The sequence below is a fragment of the Hydra viridissima genome, unplaced genomic scaffold (genome assembly GCF_058129835.1).
Source record: "Hydra viridissima isolate aposymbiotic clone 2 unplaced genomic scaffold, HvirCarnegie_v1 scaffold_2, whole genome shotgun sequence".
NCBI lineage: Eukaryota > Metazoa > Cnidaria > Hydrozoa > Anthoathecata > Hydridae > Hydra > Hydra viridissima.
In genome coordinates, this window is record NW_028324301.1 from 10,655,568 (window position 1) to 10,668,397 (window position 12,830).

General features: G+C 28.3%; 1 protein-coding gene across 5 annotated transcripts; it reads right to left on the reverse strand.

The window, feature by feature from the left end:
- Window positions 1-5,463: 5,463 nt before the first annotated feature.
- On the reverse strand, window positions 5,464-9,022 carry LOC145184115 (uncharacterized). Of its 5 annotated transcripts, XR_016449736.1 has the most exons (8): window positions 8,217-8,784; window positions 7,654-7,932; window positions 7,253-7,327; window positions 7,070-7,138; window positions 6,904-6,951; window positions 6,201-6,337; window positions 5,834-6,092; window positions 5,464-5,659 (listed from the first exon to the last, which is right to left on the reverse strand). XR_016449736.1 is itself a non-coding variant. In XM_080059707.2 (5 exons), exons 1-5 carry the CDS (start codon window positions 8,536-8,538, stop codon window positions 5,517-5,519), a joined length of 1,140 nt encoding a protein of 379 aa, XP_079915833.2. In that variant the 5' UTR covers window positions 8,539-9,003; the 3' UTR covers window positions 5,464-5,516. The 5 variants fall into 5 exon arrangements, 1 of the variants encoding a protein (XP_079915833.2); XR_016449738.1 differs by lacking the exon at window positions 7,253-7,327 and having other exon boundaries at window positions 8,217-9,022; XR_016449739.1 differs by lacking the exons at window positions 6,904-6,951; window positions 7,253-7,327 and having other exon boundaries at window positions 8,217-8,671.
- Between the last annotated feature and the right edge of the window lie 3,808 nt (window positions 9,023-12,830).

Below are 12,830 nucleotides of genomic sequence, written 5' to 3' on the forward strand. Positions count from 1 at the left end.
TGTTTTTCCCTGAGCTATCAATAAAATGGCTGGTTTTATTGTCGGTTCCGGATGAGAGGATTGAAATTGGAATTATTCTAAAAAAAGCAATTTTTTATTGATCAATTACCAGTCTAAAAGCTCCCCCCTCCTCTGAATGGTGCGCTTTGCAAAGTTTGATTACATTGCATAATCTAAAGATAAATTTGTGATACTTAAAAACTATTTAAATCTATAAAGATCATAAATGTTGTAAACTTTTAAATTTATTACATTTGTGTTTTTTAACTCTCAAAACGCCCAACCCTAGGATGACCTTCCTTCTTGCAGGGGATATACCCAGTAAAAATTAAAAATTAGTGACAAAATTAAAAATTAGTGACTTTCATTCGAGTGCCTAAAACAAATTCGAATTTCGTTTTTATTGGTGAATTAAATTCGAAGGATGCTGCCGGAGTAAATATTTAAAATCGAGTTTTAATTGGTTTTTTAAGTAGTCGAATTTTTATGAATATCATTGATTTAGAGCAGGGTCAGGAAATATATAATTAAGGGGCCCCAAAACCTGACACTAACTGATAACTTTTACAGAGCACAAGCTAGTGTAAAGTTTTATTACTCAAGTGTTTAATTAGTCATGTCAAGTCAAGATCTCAAATCCTTAACGCATGTCAAGCCAAGATAATCTCAAATCCTTAACTTATGTTTTGAGTCGTAAACAAATTAAATTCTGTTGAGTTAATATGCTAAATTTTTGCAAAATTTGCAAAAGGCCTTGCATATCTATAAACATATTTACGAAATTTTAGGTGTTTTGAAAATATTGCCAGGGATTCTTACATTAATAAAGATTAGGGAGATACATCAATGAGGGTCCATATTTATCTTAACATCTCTACGAATTTCTTTGCACCATTTTTTGTACACCATTCTAAGCAAATCTCTTCTTACCTCCTCTTACACAAAAATTTAAACTAGTATTTCCTTACTGTAATAATGTTATGCATTTGTCAGTTAACCAATCAATATCATAACTGATCAGTGAATTATCAATATGTCAGCAAAAAACTTTAAGCGTCGGTATTTTTGGAAAAACATAAATAATAGTGATGATGGTGATTTTTTTGACAATGAAATAGGTATAATTTAATGATAATAATAATAATAATAATAATAATAATAATAATAATAATAATAATAATAATAATAATAATAATAATAATAATAATAATAATAATAATAATAATAATAATAATAATAATAATAATAATAATAATAACAATAACAATAATAATAATAATAATAATAATAATAATAATAATAATAATAATAATAATAATAATAATAATAATAATAATAATGATAATAATAATAATAATAATAATGATAATAATAATAATAATTATTATTATTATTATTATTATTATTATTATTATTATTATTATTATTATTATTATTATTATTATTATTATTATTATTATTATTATTATTATTATTATTACTATTATTATACTATTACTATTATAGTAATAGTAATAATAATAGTAATAATAATTATTATTATTATTATCATTATTACTATTATTATTATTATTATTATTATTATTATTATTATTTTATTATTATTATTATTATTATTATTATTATTATTATTATTATTATTATTATTATTTTATTATTATTATTATTATTTTATTATTATTGTTATTATTATTATTATTATTATTATTATTATTATTATTATTATTATTATTATTATTATTATTATTATTATTATTATTATTATTATTATTATTATTATTATTATTATTATTATATAATAGTAATTTTAATAATAGTTATGATAACACAATATTTTTGAAGAAAAGAATAATAGAAAGTTGCGGCAAGCAAAGTATTGACAAATAAAAATAAATCCATTACTTTAGTTGCTCATCTTTTAAAAATTAATCTTATCCATAAGACTTAAGGGAATTTAAGCTCATACAAAGCAATTAATTATATAAAGAATTAATTCCATATACAACATCCTGCATAAAGGATTTATAAAGAGCATCATAATTATGACGCTCTATATTAATTTAAAGCGTTCGCAAATATAAACAAATCATCTTTAAATAATTTTGTTTTAAATATTGTTGGAAAAGATGCAAAAAAAAAAAAAAAAAGGAATTTTGTGACGTCCAACTATGTTATTTCAAATTTTCACACGATTCTCAAAATACATCGGAAAATGTGAAATGAAGTGTTGCGTAAACGTTGTAATTTCTTAGCAATAATCTTTATTTGTTGTTCTTTTGTTAAAAGCGTATAATATTTCCCTAAAGAACATTTCATTGTCAGTTTTAGGTTTGCTTAGGCAATTTAATGAGTTTTTCATTCATTCAAACCACCTTCTATGTTTATCAATGTTGTTTGGATTTTAAATCGCAGTACAGCCTGTTAAAACATTTGCAAGTCTGAGTTTTTATGTCTATTTGATTTGTTCGGTTAAACTTTACTTTTGTGTTTTAATTAAAGCCTCACGGATCATGAGTGGAGAAAAGAATGTAACTATCGAGTACAATAGACTCACTTCGACAATTACGATCAAGAACAATGTTTTTAAAGATTTTGAAGAGCTTGAAAAACTCTTAGACGAAATTTCGGAATGGGAAAACCTTAATCATGCATCAAAACGATCAACTCAAATAAAATTTGTTGAGATGGAAACAAAAAACAGAACAAAAACTATAGATCTCGTGTACGATGAAAATGGTCAACTTGACCTTGAGAGCCTTCAAGTTAAAATTGAAAGTTGCAACGATGAGTTTATTAAGATAAGGATACCTAATGACGTTGATACTGCGAATTTTATAAGCTGTATTCAGAATGACACCTCTGAATGTAGAAGAAGAGAAAGAGCAAAAACAATAACAGAGTATTTTGTATAGAAAGAAACGAGTCATTCGCTAAAAAGATCTAAATAGATCGAATCTAAAAGGAGATTTGAAGGGTAATCATTTTCAAATTGAAGAACAGTTTACAATAATGTAAAATCAAATCTTGTTGTTTTGATAGCTACGACTTGCTTTTTAAAAAACATCACAAACATTTCAAAAAGGATCTGAACATGCTGAAAGTGGCAAGGCTTCCTTTTAAGACTCGGATTAAGCTTTGCTTAAGATGATAAAATAGCTTTGCTTACGATGATGAAATAGCTTTGCTTACGATGATAAAATAGCTTTGCTTACGATGGACGAAACAACTGATCCGAAATTTTCGTTATTTAATTTCAGTTATTTCTTGCAAAGAGAAATCATTTCCCTTGTGATAACTTATCGTTCATTTAATTCTACCAATTTTTTTAGCTACAATATTAAAATAATTTTTTAGTTACAATATTAAAATAATTTTTTTTTAGCTACAATATTAAAATGTTTTTTTAGCTACAGTTTTAAAGCAACTTTTTAAACAATTTTTAATTCTCTTTTTTTAAAGGTTTTTCTTTATTGTAGGCAATTGGAAAAAATTTTGCCATTTTTAATGTATTTTAGCAATCGAGTTTTGGTTTTCTAGCTAGTTTAAATTTCATGGACTCGTCTTTTCTTGTAAATAAAACCCCTGATTTCTGTCTAAAAATCTGATTTTATTACTTATAGCAATCCCTGTTCATTTCATACAAGTCACAAATGTTTTTTTTAGTACTTTTAGTTGAATCGGCTTTTTAGCAAACAAATAACCGGGCTGAAAATGTAATGAAAATATTTGAGCATCTTAATTTCTTCCAAGAACAAGAGGTACAAATGCAAACCCTAATTTTTGTTCTAATCCAGTGGATCCAATGTAAAAATAAATTACATTCAATTAGCTTCTTATAAGTAGCTTAAATCCAGCTATGGCGACGTCATGCCGTTTAAAACAAACAAGAGCAACAACTAAAAATTATTTTAAAATCGCGTTTACATTATCCTGTTTTTGTCTGAGGATTAATAAAGGTTTTTCTTGCCCTTCGCATATTTAGATTAAATAAACAAAAGCTTGTTTAAAATCAAAATTTTTTAAGGGAAGTAAAAACACTATTCTACCAAAGACAGATCGAAGATCTTTTTTAACGAAGGAAATGAAACAATATATTAAACAAATCGCATCATTTTCTAGTAATGGGTGATGCATAAGCTATCGGACAAATTTTGATTTAATTTTTCTAGCGAATTAAACACTCATGTGGTTTGAAACATATGTAAAAAAAAAGTCTATGAAATGCTTATTTTATTAAACACACTTATCTAAAATGAGGTTAAATGCAGCAAAAACGAGTCTTTTCCAAAACGTTTCTAAACTTTTTTTGTAAAAAACCATAACTAGATTTGAAACTGGTCAACCTAATTCTGATACTAAGCGCCCTGATCGTCCGACATTCTGCACTAGAGAAAAGAAACTAAAGTTAAAAAGACTGCCTAAATCAAAAAAGGATCAGTCATAGAAAACTAAGTCTTAAATTCAGTGAAAATCATTCAACATCTGGTCGTCAATTTAAAAACATGAATATCCAACAGAGAAAAAGTGAAAAGAATTCTTAATACTTTATTGAACAACAAACAAAAGCAAAAAAAAAAAAAAAAAAAAAAAAAAAAAAAAAAAAAAACGAAAAACTTGTTAACCAGTTTTATAGTACAATATCACTTTTGGTGATCGATGATGAAAAATACTTTTGTTTTGTGGGTGATAACATGCCTGAAGGTTCTGGATTTTACACAAGCAACAAAGAAATATGCCCAGAAAGTGTTCCTTTTGAAGGAAGAGAAATTTCTGAAAAAATTTGGATAAAATCATCTGACCATGGTATGTCCTAGCCATTGTTTCGTACTTCTAAGGCTGTAGCAATCAATATATAAATCTATGTTAAAGAATGTTTTAAAAAACGACATCTTTCCTTCGTTCACAAATATCATGGGGACTTTATTTTAGCCAGATTTAGCAAATTGTCATTACTCTAAAGTATCACTAAATTAGATGGACAGGTACTGTTATGGTACTATAATGGTGATAAGAAATCCAATTCACCATAAGCGACTCAAGAACGACGACCGGTTGAGAACTTTTGGGACATTCGGCTCAAAAGGTTTTAGAAAAAGGTTGGAAAGCTTCAACAAGGCAAGTTTTGATTCACGCATCTAATTAAAACTAAAAGAAATTTAATTTTTCGTTTACTTGCAAATAAGATAGAGCTTTTATTTTGTCCGATAACTAGTGCATCACCCGTTAATTGTAATTGTTAATTGTATTTAATCTCTTGTACTGTTATGAGTATAAATATAAATTCAATGATATTTTTATCGGCATCTTTGCTGTACCTGAATTAAGACATCCTATTTAATCTCTATAAGGCTTTTGGTTTTATACATCGGCTTTCCCACTGTAAAAAAGACTAAAACTCATAAAAGACTACGATCTCATATAAACGATAAAAAGCACTACGATCTCATATAAAAACAAAGAATATAAATGATTTTCTTTTAAAAGATTTTTTATGAAAGACTTAAAAGATTCTATAATCAAATCTTTTCGATGACTATGTGTGCATGAACATAATCCATTGCGTGATGGTCTGGGTCGTCGGAAACTTTATTTAAGTAAATACTGAAAAACTTATCCACAATCTCTTGCCTCTCAGCCTCTGATCGATTTTTCGACAAAGCTGTAACGTAAACAAAAATCAATTGAAAGGTAAAAACCTCTTATAAAACAAAAGCAAAACATATTCATGAATATTTGGCATACTGGTTGAAAAGGTTTTCTTCATAAAGTAAACTAATATTTCACAAGACATTATTCAAGAATGAAAACACTGAAGAAAAAAACGTCAATTTACCTGATAGTAATGTGTGGTTACTCCATGTCCGCAAAGTGGGTATGAACCGTTCTGCGTGCTTTCGGGCAGCTTCGGTATTTTTTTCAATACTTGGCTTTTCCATCCATTCTTCATGAAACGGACATCTAACCAATGCAGTTTTAATTGATATCAACTTCAACCCCGATTTACATACTGGGGAGTCTTCAGCGTCAAAAGGAGCTCTGAATTCTTCAAGAGTTCGATAATAGTTTATGAAAGTGGTGTTGTAGTATTCTTCCTATAGCAAATAAAATAAAACCTTTTTTTTTTACTAAAATATTTTAAAATTTTTCCACATGCAAATGTAATTAGTGAAATTTTTCTTAAGATTTTACTTTCCACTAACCTCAGTTATGGTACCAAACTGCATCATTTCTTTCATGATACTATCCATAACATCAAACATTGTGTACTTAATATTTGTTTTTCCTAGGCTGTACCCATTTTCATTAATACATAACTGTACCAATACCATAAAACCACCTGTAGAAATATTTATATAAGGACTTGGTATTAACAACAATAATTTAACTAACTTGCACATAAATGTAAATTGTCTGTTTTGAAAATGATATAGAATTGCATATAATATTGAGTCAGATGGCATATCAGTCCCGTCACTTATTTTAAGTTAGTACTTAGTATCTTACTAAGCACCAGCTTTGAATGTTTTTTTTTTTTTTTTAAAAAAATTGTATATGAAGACATAAAAGGTAGAATTAAAAAAAAAAACAAGAATGAGACTACTTGAACTCCTTTGATTCCTACAGATTGAAAAGCATGATCAAAGAGTGTAAGAGAGGGTTTTAAAATGCAAAATTTGAAATGTTATAGCAAACAACATTTTGCCAAATAAGATCAAAGCCTCTACTTTGAATACAACCTATGAATATTTCAGAAGAACCTCAGTAAAATGGAATAAAAAAACTTGACAAAAAATCAACAACAGACTTTTAATTAGATAATAATTCAAAAAATCACATACTTTAAAAATAAAGAAAACCTAAATTAATTAGCTTCCATATTCCTTATTTTTGAAACAGTCTTACTTTTAAAGGAGTTCCTTTTTCAAATTTCAAACTTTCTGCAATGATTTTCTGTTTATAATAAATAAAAGTTATAGAAAAATATTGAAAATGAGACTGGTTACATTTCTTTTCAATTTTCTTCAGATACATCAACTATTTAAATTCTAAAAACAAATGTAGTACATACCTGTCTTTAAGTTGAAATTTTCACTTTCATTTTAAAATTTTGGCCAAAAGCAGATCTTGTTTTATGCATCTATGAAGTTAAAAAATATATACTTTTACAAGAAAACTTTTTTAAAAATTTTGTAATTTTTTGATAAAGTCACTTATAAATACTATATCACCAATGAAAACTTAAATCACTTACTTAAAACCTTTGGAATAATGTTTGAAGTCTTCCTATCAAATTTTTAAAACAGTAGGAAAAGATTTCAATTGCTGACTATAAAATAATTTGCTATACAAAAAAATCTGCATCATTTCTAGAATTGAACTTTTACAAGAAATGTGGTGTGACAATGTCTACTCCCAAATCAATGCTTCTAAGTCAATTTTTTTTATAAGAAACAAAACTTTTAATATACTTTGTTTTAATTTTGAAACGAAATGACTATGTGTGCATTAAATTTTTTAGGCTTTTATGCAATATTTATGAAGTTTATTCAACAAAAATAAACATTCATTGAAGTTGACAGGACTGAAATACAGAATATTTGATGAAAAACACAAAAATAATTTAAAAAACAAATATCACATTACAATTATTACCTGTCTTTAACTCTTTTGCTCGCTGCAATAAAAGATGTTGCCAGTCATGAGCTGCTTGCTCTTTGAATTTTAAATGTTCATGAGCAAGTGTAATTTGAGTATGATGCAGCCCATTGGTAATATTACAAGGCTTTTTTTGAAGCCAATGCATAGACGTGCTAGAAAAACCGAAATGAACAGACTTGGGAGGAAAACATTGTTGATAGAAACTACACCCTGTTGATGAGTAGAAAACATTCAAGAAATCTTTCGCATATGATTGGCAAGTAGGAATTAATCCTAAGTAAAAGTTAAAAAATTTAAGTGAAAACAAATCAGTTATCATAACTTTTATTTATTGAAAAGTTTCTGTTAACCAATGAAAACTTTACTGATATCCTTTTGTTTATCATTTAAACAGTGATACTAACTTATTGCAGCAACATTCTTATTATAAATAATTAAAGTAAAATGTGGAAATCTACATCATTTCAAAGTCTTAGAAATACCTTATATGAATGTAAATATTTGATTTCAACTTAAGCCTAAATATATTCATATTTAATTCTCTCAATTGCATTTACCATCAAGAGCAAGAAAAAGTGATAGAAAATCATTTGTTGATTGATCTTCATACATAACATGAACATTTTTATCATTTCCACAAGTCTCTTTTATCTTCTGTATACATGAGTAGATTAAAGGCATGGAAGTTCCACCATCTCCTGCTCCATAGTCAGCAAAAACAAACGTTTCATCAACTAGAACCTTACTTAACATGCTTTCTAAAGTTTCAATTACTAAAGGTCCTGCCTTCTTGATTACATCGTAACATCCTTTTGTAGATTCTGAGTAGAACCCTGAGCCCCTTTTCCAGAATGGAATATGACTATGAGGCTCGTTCATTTTCTTTAACTTTCAGTTCACCGAGTTGGGATTTCAGTCACTATTAGGATAATACATCGATTGACGTTGGCTTACGCCCGTAAATAAAAACCCAGTTATTTATGGTATTACCCACCAAAGTTTTTTAAAAAAGAACTTTTCAAAACGAGAATGATTTTAAATGTGAGTTCCTCAATGGATTTCCTTTTAAAAAGATTTTTTTTTTTTTTTTTAATTAGCATCAAATCCATAACGGTGAAAAAAAAATCTAAAAATGCTTTTTTAGAACTAAGTTTTAAAACAACATATCTTGAGGCATCATCATATTTTGCACATTTACTTTAAACACTCTTGTTATCTAAACGATGAGTTATGATAACAGGGTCTATGCAGCTATTCTTTAATTTTCAAAATTTTTATTGACGTTTTTTAGAGATCTGAATAAAAAGAGAGAGATTTATAGATCATCTCCAAAAGTCCTCTGTTAAATGAATTTATTCAGATTAAACGGACAATGTTAACTTAATAAACTATGTTCTAAAGTTGAAGCAAAAGCGATAAAATGTGAACTTAGAAATACAGCTTTGAAAAAATCTACAGATATATTATTGATAAGATTATTTACTGTCATATTAAACTCCTAGGTTTTCTCTTCGTCTAGCTTACCCATTCTTATAGCTGAAAGGGTTTTGTTTTTGTTTTGTTTTTTGTTTTTGTTTTTCTTTTCTGAAGACTTACGTCTCATGCACCTAATTCCTTTAGTTACGCAAGGCCTAAATAAGCCCATTTGATGCCTCGTTTACATTGTGGGTATTCCCAAGTAAGATTTGATAACAATTCCTCCGTTTTTACCTGAAACAAACGAGTACAACAAAACTTATGATTTAAGACTGATTTAATAGTAGTTCAAACTAGATAAAAAATGTACACACCCTATTCTAGCATGTACGCCACTTACAAAATGTAAACGACAAGAAAAGTTTTGTCACAAGTTGAGGCTGTTTAGATTTTTTAACTAAAAATGGAGATTATGAAAGTAGGCGACAAAAGGAAAACTTTTGTTTGAATTGCAAGTGACTTTTGATTTGTGAAAAATTAGTCTAGCAATGATATTGTCTAGCAAAAAATGTAAAGCATTATAAGCTATATGATGGAGCAACTAACCTAATGTCTGAACTGTTTGAGCCAACAAGAGCTTATACATTTAGATCTAAGGTTTCAGCTATTTTTCTGCAGTAGAAACTACAAGGAAAATTTACAATTCTTTGATTCGGTCGTGCCATTTGCTGTTAAATCTTTTTAACATATCAAAAATATGAACAAAAGTTTCAAAATGCTAGAAGGGACCATTACAGCATTAACTTAGAGAGCAAAGTAATCCAATTCCTTCACTGTCATCATTTTCAGCTCAATATTACTTCTTTCCATTTTTTCATTTATTTTCTTTTTATTTCAAAGTATTAACATTATTTTACAACATTTTTATTAATACAATTTTTATTTTTACAACATTTTTTATTAACATTATTTTACAACATTTGTTTTCTTTTTATATCAAAGTATTAACATTAGAAACTCAAATTTGTTCTGATTAATTTTATTCGGCAGAGGAAAAAGTTTGTGTGCCGCGTTATATTTATTGATTTTCTATACAAGAAATTTTTTTAAAAATAGCAACAACAAAAGCAACATTAACTATTCACCGAATCAAAGACCATATTTGTTCAAGGCCTTCTCCTAAAGATTTTTTCGATTAGGTTAAAGAATCACACCTTTGGCCAAGAATCGTTTCTTCAACTTCATCGAATGACTCAAATTGGAGAGCTTTTATAAAATGCTGTATTGATCAGTAAAGATCGCATTTAGATTGAGCAAAGTATAGAATCAAATGTTGGACTCGACAGAACTTTAACACCGTTCAATTCTTTAAATCTGTTGCCGGTCTTTCATAAGGTGAGTGGTTCTGTATTGTCTTGCTGAAACAAAGCGCGCTTTCGTTGAGCAAAAATTGGATACATAGGTAAGGTTTATACATAATATTTATAGAAGTCCAAAGATCGCTTTGTTGGATGTTTAGTTGGATGATTAGTTACATACATACATATACATATATATAATCATAACTGAACTTACTCTATGGTGTTGTCAAAAAGGACCAATGTTCTTTTTGTTAAAATAATGCATCAGCTAAATTTAATGAACATTTTCTTGTCAACTTTTGTTAAGTTTATAGAGCAAAACAATATTCCAATTAGTTATTGCAGAGGACATCGCCGGGATACGACACGACAACGTTACGGCACGGCAACGAGCATTTTAATATCAATATATATATATATATATATATATATATATTAGATTTTTTATCAGTTTGATTATAAGAGCGTAAAACCACTCAGTTCCATATAAACTTTAAGGTAGAAATGTACCAACTATTACAGTTATATTCATTCATTTTTTAAAAAACTTAAAATATCTTTTATACATTGAGTATAAATATTTTATACTATCTTCAAAGTTTGCTTTCACATTTTGAGCAAAAAATCGAGATGGTACGTTCTTACTTTGAGGTGACGCAAGATCATGCACAATAGCAACTGGCAACTTTATCATATCGTTTAGAAAAAAAAAATCTTTCCTAGTTCTCTGTTTCATATCGTGTTCCTTACTTTTATAACAAATTAGTTTCTAAAAATGCTTCTCTGAAAATAAATCCAAAAGGTTAAATTTTATCATAAAAAAAAACTTCAATAAATTTAACTGTAACCTTTTGATGTCTAATTAATGATTAATATAATTGTGTGTAACTTGTAAATATAGTTGGTCAGGCCCGTTTTTAGCTCTAAGTTATATTATATATAATCATATAATACTTTATGTAAACTCTGAAAGGTATCTAACCGCGATATTCGTTCTAATTCTGTGTCAGTTTTACAGCATTAGATGTTTTTTTTGTTTTGTTTTGTTTTAATGTATTTAAAAAATCTGGAGTTATTTATTTGCAGAGTAACCAACAGAACCCTTTGATTTCTTTTGAGATTTATAGAAGTTCCTGCAATAAACACAGCTTCATGCAAATGAGTCTCGTCAAAAAAATAAAAATAATCCCTGTGTTTTCAACAGCTACGTAATGAATTTAAAAAAACCCTGGTCACAAACTTCAAGCAAAATTTTAGTGTCTTTACTTTTCGTTATTTTAGACGGGTTTTCAAAATCCTCACGCCGGCTTACCTTTCATATTTAATTGGAATTGTGTAAGTAAATTTATATTGTATATATTACAATCATTAGTTTTCAACTCTCATAGATTTTTTAAATAAAATGCGTTCTTATATAATCATACTTTGGTCTAAAAAATCATAGTTTGAATGCACTTAATGCCCTTGAAGATAAATGCTCCCCTCCTCCCAATGTTAACTAAGAGTCCATCATGGTGTTTAGTTTCCAAAGAGTTTAGATTTCTTATATCTCTAAGTAATTACCTTTTCTACCGTCATACCGTATGCGACCTCAAATTTCGTAAAAAATACTTTTTTTAACAAAAATTACTGTAGAATGAAAACTTGAAGCCAAATTTATCTAATAGAAAGTGTTAAGAATAACATTTACCACATTTTTATTTAATATGTCCTCCCTCAGCATCAATCACAGCTTCAAGTCGACTCCAGAACCGAGAACAGGTGATCTGGATATAGTTCTTGGGTTTCTTCTCCCATTCCTTCTTGATAGCAGCCTTCAGGGAGTTTACACACTGTTGTGGGGACGTTAACAAGCTCTTGACTCCACATAAGCCCAGATTGAATAATCAAGAGGTGACAGACTATAACTCATTTGATCAGTGTTTTGGCAGGTTCTCCTGGAGCCACTTCTGGGTCTTCTGTGAGGTATGTGGAGGTGCTTTATCCTGCTGAAACACAACATTGCCATTTGGAAAGTAGTGGGCATTAACCCAGAGTTTGATATGGTTTTCCAGGATTCGAATGTACTCATTTGTCAACTTTCTGACCAGATTTGATGAAAACCCGAAGCATTTTGAGGCCATCAGAAAAAATCAGGCTAAACATCATAACTGATGCCGGATGTTTGGTGTTAAATGTATACTTAATAAGCTCTAAGACTGCCTGGACTGGTTGATGACTAATAAAACGATTGGTTCTGCTGTTTAAGCCAGAATCAACAGTAAAAAACTTCTCATCTGAGAAGAGGATGGTCATTGTTCACTTCTTCAGGAGGCTCAGAAGTTTGTTTGATCTTTGAAAGAATCTTTATTTGACATTTGTGTTTCTTAATCTTGGCTCTTGACTTTGCCTTCA